Consider the following 17,942-nt stretch of genomic DNA (forward strand, 5'->3'; position numbering starts at 1 on the left):
AGACCAATTACAGTGCTCAGTTGCTATACAGTTAGAGTTGTCATCCAGCAAATCCTTGAACAATCCTTGATCATTGAACAAATCCTTGATCAATACATTCCTTCTACCATCCAACCACAGAGAATAAAACCTCTGCAGAACATTTTTATGTATAATTTCAAATAATCAGAAGCACCTTGAATGTTAAAAAATGTCAAACAGAATATTCAGCAATGATGATACATCCACACCACATCATTCATCCATGAAAATAAGCTTGAAGCAAATGTAATGATATGAAAACATATTATACAATGTTTGAATGTAGTACACACACTTGAAAAAAACATTTTTTAAGAATAAGCAAGGTTCTAGAAGGACAAAAACAATGAAAGTTCTTCAAGAAATCAGAAGGCACTTTTCTTCTTATCTTGCTCTACATTAATAACTCGAGCATCTACTACTTACACACAGCAGCAAGTCATCAACATGCTTTACTGAAATACAGTAGAGGTGTTGTAACTGTTAGTGTTTTGGTAATTGTGGAGGGCTAAAATTAAACCTAAGTTTTCCATTACCTGTTCCCTTGTAATGTCGACAGAGCACGCAGGAAAGGTAGCTGACGGTGAAGGTGAAGGAAGCTCTGGGCTCGTCTGGGTGGCTTGGGTGACACTGCTTTGCTTCCTCACGTCACACGTCCCCCTGGTCCGCACCACTGAATCGCTTCTGGCATTGTCTTTGAAATCAGTCCCAGTGTTAAACAAGTGAGAATCTGAAAAACAAATAAAATGCTCAGATAACAACTCCAAGTCATCTGACAAATCTTTAGGGTTCTATCACAAAGAACTAATTTTAAAATGAGAACGTAGTTGTGTGAGGGTAATAGCTGTGATGGAGAAATAGGGGAAACAAACACAGTAAAACTGAAAGATTATTCTCTCAAAGATCCCAAAACAAGAACAACATGCCAAGAAATTAAAAAATAAGATTAAGATGCTTGTGAACAGAAACACAGCCATCCTGTACAGTGTTAGTAAAGTGAATACACCAACATGTAACAGTATAAACTGACCCTCAGCAAGTAGTACTGAATGCAGGATGTCTTACATTTAAAAAAGTCAAATAATTGTATAAATCTAGAGTAATAAGAACTTTGGGATTATTTCAAAGCCTGGAGAAAAGGCACTTGGAGACTAGGCTTGGTGGCGCATGTCCTTAATGTAGCACTTGAGAGGCAGAAGAAGGTAGATATCTGAGAGATCTAGGACGGCCTGGTCTACATGTGAGTTCAAGAATGCCAGGGCTATGTAGAAAGACTGCTTTGAAAAACCAAACTAGTAAAAAAAAAAAAAAAGGGCGCTTGAAAAATCCTACATCTTACCATAATAAAAGTATAGACTAATTAGGAACAGAAAGGGAACTCTGTCAGTGTGACAAAGGGCATGGGCAGACACCCCACACTTGTACACTTAATGGTGTTTTTCCTCTTTACCAAAATCAGGAACAGGACAAGAACATCTGTTCTCACAACCTCAGTACTGCCCTAGAAGATCTTAGCCATCGCAACTGAGCAGGGAAAGAAAATAAGAGGCCTCAATTGAAAGGAAGTGCAAGGCACTTACAGGTGATATGATTTTGTACACAAAATATAGAAGAAATTGGAAAAAAAAAACAATTGGGGGGTTGGAAAGGAGGCCTAGCATTTAAGAGCACTGTTACTCTTCCAGAGGTCCCGAGTTCAATTTCCAGAATCCACATGGTGGTCACGACTGTCTATGGGATCTGATGCCCTCTTCTGGAATGCAGATAAATGCCCATGCAAACAAAACACTGCTTTACATAAAATAAATAAATCTAAATAATAAACAAACAATTGGAACTTGTAACTGTTCAGCAAAGTCATAGAATTAAAAAAAAAAAACAGCATGAAAAATAAACTATGTATTTATGAACCACTCTATAAAAAGCCTTAAAATATAGAAAATGTCTTCAAAATTGGCACAAGGCCTGTGTTCATCCTCCAGAACCACCAAACATATTTTTAGAAAAAAAGAACACTTAAATGTTAAAACTTGTAACATCTGCTGAGCCAGGTACAACTGAGCATGTCTGAAACCCGATCCTACAAAGGCAGATGAAAGACTCCAAGTCCCAGGCTAGCCTAGGCTACAAAAGAAAACAGGAAAACTAGACTTCGTCAAATATGGCTGACCTTTAAGTTTTTAAAACTTGCTTTATTCTTACATATGAACATTTTTACCTGCATGTGCATCTGTGTGTGCCCAGTGCCTGTGGAAGCCAGAAGAGAACCTTAAGCCCCCTAGAACTGGAGTGGGTTGACCCCTAGGGCCTCTGTTCTCTCTAGTCTTGGGTTCTCGCCTCATTAACAGTGTCAGGTGAAGGCTCCATCTCATGCAACGGGCCTCAAATCCCATTAGAAACTGGCTGGTCACTGCCATAACAGTAACCCTGCTACTGCAACAATGGGTATATCTTGCAAAAGCGTCATTATTGTAGCTCACAGGGTTTGTGGCTGGGTCAGACAGATGTGCGGACAGCACTTGGGTTATGTGTCCAGCACTGTCCAGCACTATGGATGCCAGCTAGAAGGGGTGAAGCTTTCAGCTGAGTGCCAGTTCAACTTCTCCACTGTCCATGCCACAAATACGCAGTGCCTTCAGCAACAGATCCAACCTTACAAATGTGGAAAGCAACCATGTTGGTTACACTGTACTGGCATTACACAATATTGTTTAGGTGGACTATGGAACCCCATTGGCCAAGAACTCAAGATGTAATCCATTCTAGGGGTTTTACTTGGTAACACATTATATCGACTTGGGGTACTGTCTTCCTCATTCTGGTGACTATATGTAAATTCTTTTTCTATGTGTAAATACTTTAGTAGAAGTTCTGGCTTTCAAAAGGCCTTTGGTGTTTATTATCTCCAGCTCTAGCCTGCTCTCCCATCCCCATTAGCCCTCCCATTTCAGGTCTCCTTTATCCCTTTATAGCCAGGGGAAAAACTAGCTACCTATCCTCTGTGTGAGTCTCAGACATAAAAGCCAGCAACCACATACAGAAGATGCATGCAGGGTGTGTCTCCTGGGCCTCGGTCATTTCACACAGGGTGTTTGTTTCTATCGTCATCCATTTCCCTGCATGTTTCATAATTTTATCTTTCTTAACAGCTGAACAGTTGTATACTCCAAGTGTTCCCATGTGGAGGTAGAAGGCAGGGAACAGAGAATTCCTGCCTTGCAGGCCAGGCAGCCTGAAGTACAATGTGATAAGGAACACAGAGACTCTGCCTCAAACAAGATGGAAGGTGAGAATGAACCAATACCCAAGGTTTCCCTCTGACTTTCAAGTGCTCACTGAGGCATGAATGTACACGTGTACACACAGAGAGAGACAGACAGACAGACACACACACACACACAAACAGAGAGAGAGAGAGAGAGAGAGAGAGAGAGAGAGAAAGATAAGTCACACAAAATCACCAACTCCTTTCTTATTTTCATTCCAGTCACATCTGCAGCACAGGTATGACGCTAACTACTGATAGGTTACTACAGGGTTGATAAACAGATACTGTAGACTGACGTGGCAAAAGCATTCTTCAGTCGTCACTACTGAAAATCCGCATACAGTAACAATGAGTGACAAGAACCAACAGCGCATGAGTGTGCCGTGCCGGCATGCCGGGTGCTCACTGGTTTTCAGGGTACCTCTGATGTGGAAAGAACCATCATCGTTCCTCTCCACCACGAGATGATCAATACGCACAGTCACAGGACTTGGCTGGAGGGACACTGTGCTACCCCGGGGACTGTCATCCTACAGGTAAGGAGAAAATATCGGCATGTTCTTATAAAAATAAATGAAAGTGTTCAAACAGTCAACTTGAACTAACATAATGTTATAGATTTATATAGATACCTTTAGTTCCTGATTCAAAAAAAAATGCACTCTTTTCTCTTTCTAAAAAGGATCTCTGTAGCATTCATTGTAAATATTAGTCACTCAATTACATAAATTCCGACAGAGGACACAGTTTAGAGACAGCATGATTTTAGACACAAACCAAAGTCCAGAAAAGGCACTGTGAACATTTATGAAATGAAAGCTAACTGTTAACATACTTTCAAATTTATCTGTGTGTTAGAAACTTGTATCTTCATTGGCATTACAGTCGCAACAGTTTCATCGTCCAGAAAGTGCTGAATATTCAAAAGGGAAGAGGTGAGAAACTCAGTAGTAAAGTTTTCTATGTGGCACTGGAGAAATCCATTTTTTTCTGCTAGCAAAGAGTGTACGACAGCACCTGGCCCACTTTCAAACCTCAGAGAAATCTCAGGAGAGGATTTGGGATGATTTATAGCTTTCTGGTCAGAACCTGAGAAACAAACATAAAAAATTATAACTTTGTAACTAACACTACCAAGAAAGCACATTATATACCATTAAGATTATAGTAAAAAATATCAGACACTGCATGTTAAAGCAATCTATCAAACTGCTTTAATATTTATTCCTAATTTAGATGATTCCAGATTATAAATAAAATATATCATAAACACCGTTATTTCACTTTCCCCCCACAATTTCTAAACACACTACTGGCAACTTTTCTATATTTTCTACTTCTTCATAATAGAAAAAAATTCATGATGAACTCTTATAAGATATACACTTCAGATTCAACACCCACATGTGTACCCGGCTGTGGCTCTGAGACAGGTAACTACACCTTCCTCATTAAATTAAGTGTCTTAAATAATGTGAAAGTATATAGAAAACATGCCACTGAAATATTCCCAAAGAACACTTAAAACTGAAGTTATAGCAAAGAATATGAATTCATATATAATTAGATTTATGGGTTGACCTTGTTCCAAGAATTTGAGTTGTTTTATGTAGATAAAAACCAACATATCAAAAAGACATATAAAACTTTGAAAGAAGTCTTATATCCAATGTAACAAGGTCCAGTAAAGGAAAACCTGACATTGATTATCTAGGACTAGAAACTAGTGGAACACTTTGCTTATTTTATGCAGCTAACATCACAATAGACAGAAGAAAAGCAGTGCACAGCACAGCAAGGGACCCACATAGGAAGGATGAGAGGGAAGGTGAACTTCAGAGGCTTCTGTTTCCAACCAGTCAAGACTAAGTATTTTGGTTACAAAGGCTAGAAGAAGTGTAGCGTCTTTACTTAAATGTTCACTTATTCTTCTCTCATAAATACATCTTGACTGCAGCCTCCCATCCCTCTGCTCCTCCCAGTTCCCCTCTCCCCCAGATCCACTGCTCCTCCATTCTCCTTCAGAAAAGAGCAGGCCTCCCAGGGATATCAACCAAACATGGCATAACAATATACAGTAAGATGGTGTAAACCCTCATATCAAGGCTGGGGGAGGCATCCCAGTAGGAAGAAAGGGGTCCTGAGCAGGCAAGAGTCAAAGACATCCCAACTCCCATTGTTAGGGTTCCCACAAAAAGCCTAAGCTAAACAACCACAGCACGTATGCAGCGGGCCTAGCACAGACCCACGCAGGCTAGGATGGCCACACCAATCTGTGTGAGCCCCTGTGAGCTACTTAGTTATGTTTCCTTCATCTCCCAGGACAAGAAGTGACAGCATGCTTTATGATACTACACAAAACTATTAATTTCTATACATTATATATCATATAGAATACTATACACATAAAAAAAAAACCACTGACATTTTATTCAATATGGTCTCTCTCAAGCTGCGTTGGAATGACAAGACTATTAGTAAGCCATGTACAGAACACAAAATACGTTTTAACATATTTAAGTATTCTGTGTGAAATGTGGTTTAAGAAAAACCTTACCAATTGGACGGTTACCAAGGTAATGCCGCAGGCTGACGTTGCCTAACTGACTTGGTGTCACCTGGTTCACCTGAAGACAGACTTCTGTATCTTCCCCTCGAATGTCAATTTCCCCATTAACGCCAGTGATTTTAAACACCACGACTGACATCTGCCAATGGTTGTATAAATACAGTTAGTACCCCATGCAATTCCAAAAAATAGGGAGAGAAATAGCAAGCAAATATTAACCTCTACAAATACAGTTCTATCAACCGAGTTACCCTTGGGGCCCACAGAGCTGGCTATTGCGTTTTACAGCTTGAGTGTCTTTAGTTCAAAATTAAAAATGAAAGACTTTCCAAGTGACAGGGCAATACCACAAGTGAGAACCTTCACAGCATTAAGCTGCTTCACAAGACTCTCTGAACCTGTACAATATGACTTGGAAGCCCTCCTGTATAAGGAATCTATGAAACATAATGAACTTTGGGTTTAGAATCAGGTCCAAGATGTCACGTATGAAAAATTCCCAAATCCACAAAATTCAAGACTAAAACTACTTTAATATGACATGTCCATATGAATGGAAGGTCACTAAAAGTAGGGTATATCTATTTTTTTTTATTTCACTTGTGTCAGCAAGGTAGAAGGACCCTTGCTATATAAACTGCCATCTGTGCTGTCAAAGTTTTAAAAAGTTTACACAAAAGGGACTAAAATATCAGTCAAAATATAAATGGGAGAAAAGACAGAAAAAATAAACAGAACACTCCCCTCCCTCTTCAATACAAACAGAACAGAGAAAGTAAAGCACAGGAACAGCCACTGACTAAGCAGAAAGAACAGGAGCAGGAGCAGCAGAGTACATCACCCAGCATCTGAGCAGCCATCTTATGAATGAGGTTCCTTAGACATGCATGCACCCAGAATGAAGGACAGAACTGTGGCTGTTACCAGATCATCGCGGTTCTCCTGCGTGCCCTCTGAGTTGGTGCTGACAGCATCTGGAGAGGCTTCCCCACAATTCTGCACATTTGCACTGGTATTCACACTCTCTGCTGGGCTCTGGCAACTCGTATTTGAGTTCCTTTTAATTGCTGAAATAAAACAAAGGTAAATTAATAAAGTAAAACCTGTTTATACATGTTTCAGTGATGTTTAAATTTATCAAAAAAAAAATGGAAAAGACCCTTTAATTCTTCCAAGCAAAGCCTGTTTAAATACCACTAAGCAAACGGTCAAATTATGGCTCCTTAGCAAATGAGAAATGATTTTCTATAGTAAAATGCCAGAGATACTGTGCTGACTAGATTTATGTCAACTTGACACAAACTACAGTCATCTGAGAGAAGAAAAGCCGTGACTGAGAAAACACCTCCATAAGATCTGGCTGGGGACCAGCCTGCAGAGCATGTTCTTAATTAGTAATTGATGGGGTCCCAGGGCATTGTGGGCGGTGCCATCCCTGGGCTGGTACTCTTGGATTCTATAAGAAAGCAGTCTGAGCAAGCCATGAGGATCAAGCCAGTAAGCAGCATCCTCCATGGGCTCTGCATCAGCTCCTGCTTCTAGGTTGAGTTCCAGTCTGTGTTCCTCCAGGTTTGTCTATGATCTGGAAGTGCGAGTCACATATCAACCCTTTGGTCACCAACCTACTTTTCGGTCATGATGTTTAGTTACAGCAATAGAAATCCTAAGTCAGATAGTAAGGCCCTACATGTAGTAAAGTAACAATGACAGTGAAAATCAGTGTGAATTGACAGTGAACCCCCTCCTGCTGGGGTAACACTGCTGTAATGAGGAAGTCCTGTCAGCCTCACATCTCCTCCCTCCACACACGGCACAGATCCAGTCTGAGTTTCTTCTCTCTTTCCCCCCATCCTACAGCAGCCCCCAATCACCTCTTACACGAACTGAATACTGTGTGACTGTTCTCCATTATTTTCTAGCTCCCACAAGCTATCCATAAAAAAAGGACTAAGATCATTAATTTTTGTGTCTAACACAGATTAATACTGTAAAATGCCATAAAAGAACTAAAAACCTGATGAAGTCCAAGACACAAAAACTATACGCCCCACTCAGCTCTGTGTTTACTATGTGTAACCAACTGGCTTCTACCCCATTGGCAGTGTGGAATGTTCAGTAAGCTGTCCACCAGATGTGGTGCCAGATAAAGTGTACGTGGTGGTAACCGTGGTATATGACGTTAATAGAACATTTCAGAGTTTTTCTCACAGTCCAGGGATGTACAGAAGTAAAACAGCTCTCCAGGTACAGATGAAGTGGAAAAACATTCATCACAGTAAAGTGAGACCCGGGAATAGCAAGGTGGCTCAGCAGGTAAAGGCCACCATGCCAGACAACTTGAGTTTGACTCCTGGAATCCACATGGTGGAGGGGGAGAAACAAGTTCTGTAGTTGCCCTCTGACCTCTACTCGTGCCATGGAACATGTGTGCTATCCTGCCTTATACACTCCAATACAAAAATGAATATAATTTCTTGAAAAAGAACTAAAGGAAGAAAAAACAACATGTAGAAAAATGAAACTGAGGTCAAATTACAAAAAAAATTTTCAAAACAATTTAAGAATTCTAAATTTCACAACCTTAAAGCAATGAGAAGTTCCTGAGATTAAACTGGAAAATAACATGATCAAATCTGTACTTGGGGAAGCAGTCTCTTTCTAGGGGTGAAAGACAAAGCAAATGAACAGAAGTAGATGTGAGGAGACACAGTTAGTAAAAGAACAGCCACTAGGAAGTCACAGCTAGGAGGACAGGGCTGGACATACAGAACTGAGTCATTTTCTCTGTCCATTCGATGTCATTAATAATCATGGGGTAGAATGTTAAGTACTTGCGTAGTACTTCTTGTAAGCATGCTCACATCAAGCGAGAACTCCTACCGCACACTGACTTACCTTTCTCCAGTATCACGTGGCTATCACTCCCATCGCTCTCCAGCTGCTCTTCCAATACCATGCTGTCCAGGGAAAGGGTATCCAGGGAGATCTGTGAGGCGCTCCTTTTCATGTTCTTGTAGGAAACAGAGAGTGGAGCTGGGGTAGGTGGGCAACGTTCCTTAGGTTTAACACTGTTAGCAAACAAAATTAATGGAAAATTACCCCAGGTAGAGAAAAGGACTTCACCTTCCTCTCTTAGTAGCAGTGGGAAGAGGGAGTACCCCTGGAATCTCAGAACTGAGGAGGCACAGGCAAAAGGAGCAGTGGAGTCCTAGCCCAGCCAGACCACAGCAAGACACAGGCCCAGCAAGGAAGCCTGGCTGGCCTAGTAGAGATAGTATATTACTAGCATCCCCAAGCTAGTAAGTGCTACAAAGTATACCAAAACATAGACACTCAAGGGCTGTCTCAGATTCTGAAAACACACTCTTTTAATCCCAACAATGCCACATTTTGTCTTGAGGTTTTCTGCTCCCAGACAAAACTAACAAAGACCAGGGTTGAGAGAAGCCAGATGCCCCAGCTACACTCTCCAGAAATGGCAGGTTCTCCACTCTCTAGAGCCAAGGATGTGCCTTAGATCCTTTCTGGATCGATGGAGAATGAGTAAATAAATAATAGGAGAGTGAAATCAGAAGAGAACCAAGCAGGGGGCAGTGAGTTAGTTACTTAAAAGAGTAACAAACTAAAACCACTTCTACTCCAACCTTTACCTTAAGGAGAGCTGAGACTGAAGTGCTCTGGCTGTGGGGGCTTCTTCTTTACTATTCTCCAGGTTCTCAAAGAGTGCGGCTGCTTCAGGAAGGTGATCTTCAGCTTTGAAGATGGAGTGTATGGTGTCACTTCCCTTACCAGGTGTGCTCTGGTTGCCATCGTTAGCCAGGGAAAGCCGAGTTGAATCATCTCTGTAGGTTGATACGCTATCTGAGTCTATGCACGCCACATCCTTTGTGTGACTCACTTCTGAGGTCATTTCCCCTGAGCCACTCTTGTAAACAAGTCCACTACTTTCGTCTTCATTTATTTTCCCTAAATGTTTATCTGATAAATAGTCTAGAAAAGAAGTGCCCTTTTGCAGGTTTGTGTCACTGGCTGATTTAAAAAGCAAAGGATCCTTTAAAGGGGCGTGGCTAAGGTCAACACTCATTGACCTGTTGTCTGACATTAGGTTGAGAGTAGCATTTCTAATTCGATGTATACCACTACCACCTTGTTTTCTCTTTGACGACAAAAGGCCCCCATTTTCTGCTGCCAAGTAGTCAGGAAGCAGCGGGCTCCCACCTTCAGAAGCAGGAGAGCGCGGAGTGCTTGTGTGATTCACCGGATGAAGCAGCAGGGCCAGCTCCGCGCTCCGAAGTAAAACTCCAACACAAATGGAAGTCTGGGTAGCAGGGCTGCCAGTCACGGCTTCTACATCCTTCCTTAAGGTGTCCGAAAGCATAACGAGGGACTCATGTATGAAAAGCAACAGCAGATATTGGTAGTGGTTGATCTGCATACTGACGTGTTTATGAACACGGACCAGGACATGAACATCCGCATCTGAAGATGAAGAAGAAAACCTAAAAAATGCATCTGATGAAGGCCTCTGACTACCATTTGTCAAAGGCTCGGATTCTGTACTGTAATATTCCTTTAAGAGTTTCTTCCTCTTCATCCTTCCAGCAAGATCACTGGATTCACTTTGTGAGGTATTAAGGGTCACTTGATCACAGGTCTGGAACTCTTTCTGTAACTCTGCGTACCTTGTTGGCTGGCAAATCCAGATAGACAGAGGGAAAGCATCTACAAAGCTTATCGGCCTCCCCTTCCCGCTTTTCATACCTTCGTAGTCTACCCAAAACTGGGAAAAGTACACCGCCCAAACATCAGTGGCAGCAGACATTTTAAGAGTGTTTTTATTCAATTTGGGGATAATATTCCCTTTATAAACCTCATGCATTTTGGTATCTTGTTCATGGGCATGTCTCTGGAAGATAGGATGTAGAAGGTTAAAACTATCGCAGGATTTGGGGAATCTAGTATAAGTTTTGCTAAAAAAGTCACAATCTTTAAAGTCTTGAAACAAAGCTTCTAGATCGGAGTGCCGGCAGTTCGGACAGTGCCTCGTGTTGGTGGCTATCATTTCGGAACTCTGAATAGACACTGCGTGAGGCTGATCTTGATGGCAGCCTGGCTTCACTTCAGACGGAATGACAAACTAGAAGGGAAAACAATTTAGTGCAATTTACAAATCCCTACATCTTGAAAAATACAAAAGACTTGGTATCATTTTTATTAATTCTTTCCTCTACAGATATAAATTACAACTTTCCTTTCTGTCAAGTCTTCTAATAAATTCAGTAAAAGATGACTAACAAATTAACCACTGAAGAAGAGGACACATACTGTGTGAGATATCACATGTATTAACAATGTTCATGATTATGTATTTAATAATGTAATAACCAAAAAATAAAAATACAGGTATGGGGGCTGGAGGGATGGCTCAGTGGTTAAGAGCACTGGCTGCTCTTCCAGAGGTCCTGAGTTCAATTCCCAGCAACCACATGGTGGCTCACAACCATCTGTAATGGGACCAGATGACTTCTTCTGGTGGGTCTGAAGAGAGCTACAGTGTACTCATATACATACAATAAACAAATAATTCTTTAAAAGAAATACAGATATGGAGAATGTGGCTCACTGATAAAAATGCAAGCTATAATATACAAGGCCCTGGACTTGACATCTGGCACCACAGTACATAAATGAATAAATAGATACATAAATAGATGTGTTTTTCAAAATTTACTAAATGTTAAGTACACAAAAGAAAAGCACGGTGTGTGAAAAGGCGGTATTAGCTATTTTTAAGCTATTTTTAAGTTTAATTGTTCTAGGAGATGTTGAAAGAATGACAGCAAGTGCAGACAGATGTCACCTGACTCAGTGCGGTGCTCTGGGTGTGTGTGAGCACACAGCTGCAATCTGCAATCGGAGCACTCTGGAGAACAGACAGGAAGACTAATCTGATAGGCCACTTACTGACATTAATTCTCAAGGGTGAACTGAAATCTAGTCTGTGAGTGTTCCTACAGAGTCGGAAGTAGTGTCTGGGTACTGCCCATACCCAGAAAATACAGTGATCGTTGTTGAGTTCTGTCTCAAACACTGTTGTAGAACATGTCCCTTTAGGCTAAGTTGAGAAGATCTTTACCTATGCTAGGAAATGTGGAATATTACCTGCACAATGTTTTTAAAAGAGGCTATAGTACATCATCTATCAACAGTGGACCCTGCAATAGATTTTCAGTTAGCTATGTCCACATCTTATTTTATTTACTAAACTGTGCTGTCCTTTAATATTTTCTCTTTAAAAACCTAAGATTGTACACAAATCAGATTAGCAACTACTTACTTACAATACAAACCAACGTTTTTGTTAACTTTGAATACTAATAATGAAATAATATGAACAAATGCAACTCATACAATTTTTAAATTTTGTTGTATACTTAATCTTTTCTAGAAGAAAATATTATATAAACCCTATCGCAGGAGCAAAAAGGACTAAAGATTTAAATACCTGTCACTAAACCATTTTTGTGACAGGTATTTGTTTGTTTGCTATCACGGGAAACATGTGGAAGTCACAGGACAACTTGTAGGAGTCAGTTTTCCTTCCATAACGTGGAACCTGAGGACTGAACTCAGGTTCTCAGGGTTGGCCACAAGCACCATTTACCCGCTGCACCATCTCTCTGAAGACTGACATTTTACTGCTCTCTTATTTTCAAATGTACTGAAATTAGAAAAAGTAAAATCACAAATACATAAAGGTGGGGGAAGCAATTTCTTAGATAGCCTATAGCTGAAAATCAAGATTCAATCTTAAATTTCACCAATTAAGGTTATAATTAAGCTTATTCACATCTGAACAGCATGTTATATCCTGGGTTTATAATAATCAGTTTTATTTCTATTAAAATGGCTTTGCTCTCAGCTGGGTGTGGTGGCACATGCCTTTAAACCCAGCACTCAGGAGGCAGAGGCAGGAGGATGGAACTCTGCAAGCTCCAGGTCAGCCTGGTTTGTTCTCTCTCTCTCTTATTCTCTTTCTCTTATTCTCTCTCTCTCTCTCTCTCTCTTTCTCTCTCTCTTATTCTCTCTCTCTTTCTCTCTTATTTTCTCTCTCTTATTCTCTCATTCTCTCTCTCATGCGCACACACACGAACACACACACAAAGGAAAAAAGAGGCTTTGTTCCCACAACCACATATTTAAACAATACCTTTAGCATTAAGCCATCAACTCGAATGTCAACATGCTCATCAGACTTTGAACTGTCATTCAACTTGTACACAGCCATGAACTGATTAAGACTCTGTTTTAAATCCAGTAGAAACTGGTTTAACCATAGAATGCTTCTTTCATCTACAGTAAACTGTAAAGCATTCAGCTGGCTATATAGGTTGGGAGATGGAACTGTGGAGGAAAAAAAAAAATGTATTAAGCTCCATTAATGAACAGACAATAACGTTTCCATAGAAAAGATAGTCTTAACAAGTTATATTCTTTCTTAATCAATATCACACATGAAACTATATATAGATATTAAACATCTTTCTATGCCTCACTACCTGAAAAAAATAGTTTAATGTAAATTAAATGCATAAACAGGAAATAGTTATAGATTCATAGTGAAGCAAAGTAATAAGCCAGGACCTTCTTAAAACACTGTGTCAAAATCATGCCTGTGTGGACAGGCTTTAAAGCCCATCTCTCAGCATCACACTGCATCCTCTAAAGCGGTGTGCTGGGCAGAATACTGGGCAGAAAGCCCCAAGAGAAAGGAGCATGCTCAGTCCACTCTCCTCTTTATGGAAGACCTAGAGCAGAGCTTCCGGTACAGCAGAAACTGAAAAGTCTCGGATAATGCCTTACTATACGCTCCGTTTCTCCCACTAACCTAATGCTGATAATTACAGCTTGGATCACATCTGAACCCACAAGTATGTTAATCATAAAAACTCAGGCTTCAGAACAGCTTGAGGAGGTCTTTTATTCTACAAGACTAAGAATCCTGAGGAAAGACCCCAATTTTCCAGTAATACTTGATATGCCAAGTGAAGCTTCCAACAGTTTCGGATAACTATGGATATTCTTTCAATATTGGTCCTGCATCCTACAAAACCAACTCTTATTTTTAATTGAATACATATAGGATTGTTTTTTTTTTTTAAGTCCTTTTTTTTTCTATAGATGAGTTTTTCTCCACCATGATGGTTCTGCACTCCCGAAGCCTAAGGTCAATGCAATAGGCTGAGGATGGGCTGAAACCTCTGCCCCTAAGTCACCCATGTCAGGAGCTAAAAGCCCTGTGGTTGGAAGAACTTGAAAGACAGAAGGGGTAGACAGTAAGATGGTTCCCTGGGCCTTGAGAACAATGAAGACATGACACAGATAGACAGGCACCATTACTGGTCCAAGAATAAACCATAAGAACAGAACATATGGCCTGAAAGTAAAATGTGGGCCTAGTGAGTAGACTCCTTCTTCAGTCCAATCAAAATTCAATAAGAATGGAACAAGCCATTCTAGTGGAATGGTGGATGGTCAGAGCACGTCACCGTTAACAAAATGGCAAACTGATATAGCATTAGGCTTATATGCAGGAACTAAGGCATCCCAAAGAAACCCCCAAGCTTTCACAGCCACCAGGACAGGCATACAATTCATTTTAAGTGTCTTGATTATTAAGTAAACATGCCTAGGACGTTTATAAGGACACAGTAACCACAGACAGACAGGTTTTCGGGAGGTAAGAGGGACACTGTACAGTGCTTCCCTCTGGTGTTAAGGTGCTGTAATCTCAACACTAACCTGAAGTATGTGAAACTCAATTCAGGTTCACAGAATGAAAACATGGCAAAGAATGTCAAGAGGCAAAACCTCTGAATGTTTCTGAAAAGTACAATCTCCAGGAGAGACAGAAACCGTGTGTTTCTGCATCCTGGAGCACTACAGTGGGACTTTCTAAAGTGCCAGGCACAGTTGTCATGGGCTACGTTAGGTCTTCAAGTGTTGTGAATGCTCACACTAATAGCATTAAAAATGGGCTGAAGACCATTTTGGAGTCTGTATTAAAAGTAAAAAGTTTTATGTGAATGGACCATTGTTATGGTACATGCTTTTAATCCCCAGAAGTTCAGGGAAGAAGCAGGAGGATCTTTGTGAGTTCAAAGACCAGCCTAGTCTATAGAGAAAGCACCAGAACACCACAAATACATAGAGATGCTATATCGAAAGAATACAAAATTTTTTTAAAAAAGTAAGCGAAGCAAGAAAATAGGTGTATAAGGAGTATGGATATGTGATTTTGAGATTAAAGTCAGTCCTAACAATCTTATAAAAAATGCATACATAGAATTTCAGATCAAATTAGGAAAAAGAAATCCCAACATGTAGAAAACCAGAATATTCTACAGGATGATCTGTGTTTGACTACGTGTGCTCAAATTCATATCTTCACTCAATCCACAAAAGCAAAGAAGATTCCCTGAAAGTCTACCCCATACGTATTATGCTAAGGACACAGAACACAGAAGAAATAAGGTATGTCCATTTCCATTTAAGTTTCTGCACAGGAGATAGCTATGAAATGAAAAGGGTTGTCATTCAAGTCTCCCAGAGGCCAGCTATGATGCCAAGTGCTTGCCTTTGGGGACAAAAGGAAGTAGAGTGCACAGGAGACCGCTTCACACTCAGAAATGAGGGAATTTCTAAATAGGGACCATAATGGCAGCCAAAGAAGACTAGATGTAAGCCCACACGGAGCAGCACAGGGCTCCATGTGGTATTTCTAACAGAGACTCTAGAGGGCCATGTAGCTCAGAGATACTTATCTGCTTATTTACTCTTCTGGTGGGAGTTACTCTCGCCTTGGGTTTGGTGGTACTGAGAACTGAAAGCAGGCATCACACATGCCACGAAGTTATACCTTAGCCCTTAAACAGTTCAAATTAGCTAGAAGGAAGCTCTCCTGGGCTTATAATACTAAAGGAAAGGGGCAAGATCCAAATCAATATGACAAAGAGGCACATGTGTTAAAAACAAGATCAAGAATGCTACTCTTATTTCAATGAGCTAAACTGTGCACTCTACCCCATGCCTCCAAAGTGCTTCTGCTGAAACTTTAAATTAAGCAGAATGTGACGATGTGGAGACAGCTCTTGAAGAAATAAGGCAGAGTGAGTCTATATGAGTGGACCTGTGTCCAGTGTGGCTGACACACAACGGTGCACACTTTAATCCCACACTAGGAGGGAGAGGCAGGAGGCCAGCCTGGTCCACAGAGCAACCCAGCCAGCCAGAGGTACACAGAAAAACAAGGTCTCAATTTGTTTTGTTTTATTTCTTTTAAGGTGTCATGAAACCTAGAACTAGTCTTAACTCCAAAGAAAAAAACAACTTGGAGAATGAAATATTTTAGATCTAACACCACTGAGGGATTCCAACAAGCTCAGACAACAGCAAGCAAATGGGGCCACAGATGCCCTGGGGAGCAGCAATGGACAGTCCAGGTCTGTGTTTCAGGTGCGCTCGTCCGTTACTTATGAAACCCTGCTATATTGGACTTACCTAACTAACACACACACACACACACACACACACACACACACACACACAAACACACACACACACAAAGACAGGATAAAAGCACACACTGCAAATATAAAATCAATCACAAATGCCACAAGATACCTGCCATCAGTATTCCACAGTGGAAGAAAAAAAGACATAAAGCAACAACGTGTAGAGTCTGAGGTACAAAGGCACACATATGGAAAGGGTGTCCTAAACACAGTGACAAGAGTAAATTTCCTGCATAATTAAAAATACCTAAAATATTCATAAAAGATGCAGTATGAACAAACAATAACAAAGCAAGCTCTCTTACTTGGAAAGTCCTTCCCATCCGGATAGTAATACTCTGTGAATTCTATGTGGATGGCTGACATTTCTTGTGGAAGATACAGAGATTTCTTGTTGCAGGAAACCATACTTTTAGGGGAAGAACGACACTGCTCTGCTGTAGAGACCTGAGAAAACAAGTTTGCTTAAATGCCAAAGACAAACAAACAGACAAAACACTTTCCAAAGAACTTCTGCAACCTACAAACCATCTCTTTCAAGCTCCAGCAGTCCATACGCCCGGGCCAGCAGAAGGCTCTGTGAATAAATGGACTTGCTGCCAAGCCCGATGGCCTGAGCTCAGCCCTGAGAGCCATACGGTGAATGAAGAGAATTGCCTCCTCCAAGCTGTCCTATGACCTCTACATATATGCTGTGTGTGTGCAGGGTGTGGGTGTCAGTGACACGCTAAATATATAAATAGATGCACAAAAATGAAATATTCATGAGCCATTCAGATTTTAGTGAGACCCGAGGCTTTTAAAGGCAGCACTGAGTGTGATTTAGGTAACCCCAAGACTTGTAACTGGTTAAAGAAGCCTCCACAATGACAGCCTCAGCACCACTCCCTTGACTGCAGCTTGTGTCGTTCAAGATAACAAAAATTAACAAACTCATATTTTCTATCCACATAGTTAGATTTCATAAAATTAGTCTAAACCTTTAAAGTTAAATGATGGTATTAATTAACTGGGTTGCTTATACAATGAAAAGATTTAATACATACCTGATATATATTGAAATCTGCAAGTCTAACAACAACAGAACTAGACATTAGCTTAGCTTTCGATGGTTGAGATAATACTGAAGGTGTTGTTTTCGGAGTCCCTTTCAGAGTTGAGTCTTTCTCTGTGAGAAACAAAAACACATTTTAGTTTATTATGAAATTACTTTTCATAGGTAATCTACTGTAAAGAAAGCTACTAGAAACAGATAAACGCTAAATTCTCACACAAGTTATACATTTGGATATAAGAATGCAGGTTTTTATAATGATTATTTTTAAAACAAGAATCATATTTTTAATTATATTTTAAGCCACTCTCAGAATGTTAAAGTAAAAAAATTAACAAGCCAGTTAAGAATATAAATATTACAAGTGGCTATTACTATTATTGGTTATATTAATAGTAAGAAGAGAGAGCGGACTCAGCAGTTAAAAGCTCATAGTTCTCTTGCAGAGCACCCAAG

The 17,942-nt window shown here is 40.3% G+C and overlaps 1 protein-coding gene across 2 annotated transcripts in view; it reads right to left on the reverse strand.

Moving 5' to 3' along the window:
- The window catches only part of BLTP3B (bridge-like lipid transfer protein family member 3B), a 71,357-nt gene that overhangs the window by 12,456 nt on the left and 40,959 nt on the right, over positions 1 to 17,942 (reverse strand). For both annotated transcript variants that reach the window (XM_080935912.1, XM_080935911.1), the window contains exons 11-20: positions 17,479 to 17,600; positions 16,738 to 16,879; positions 13,069 to 13,262; positions 9,509 to 10,995; positions 8,754 to 8,926; positions 6,783 to 6,925; positions 5,847 to 5,997; positions 4,125 to 4,378; positions 3,711 to 3,819; positions 558 to 751 (exon numbers count right to left, since the gene is read on the reverse strand). In XM_080935912.1, the coding sequence (XP_080792038.1) occupies positions 558 to 751; positions 3,711 to 3,819; positions 4,125 to 4,378; positions 5,847 to 5,997; positions 6,783 to 6,925; positions 8,754 to 8,926; positions 9,509 to 10,995; positions 13,069 to 13,262; positions 16,738 to 16,879; positions 17,479 to 17,600 (2,969 nt within the window). The remainder of the gene's footprint in view (positions 1 to 557; positions 752 to 3,710; positions 3,820 to 4,124; positions 4,379 to 5,846; positions 5,998 to 6,782; positions 6,926 to 8,753; positions 8,927 to 9,508; positions 10,996 to 13,068; positions 13,263 to 16,737; positions 16,880 to 17,478; positions 17,601 to 17,942) is intronic.

Source organism: Micromys minutus (genome assembly GCF_963924665.1).
Source record: "Micromys minutus genome assembly, chromosome: 22".
In the NCBI taxonomy this organism is placed as follows: Eukaryota; Metazoa; Chordata; class Mammalia; order Rodentia; family Muridae; genus Micromys; species Micromys minutus.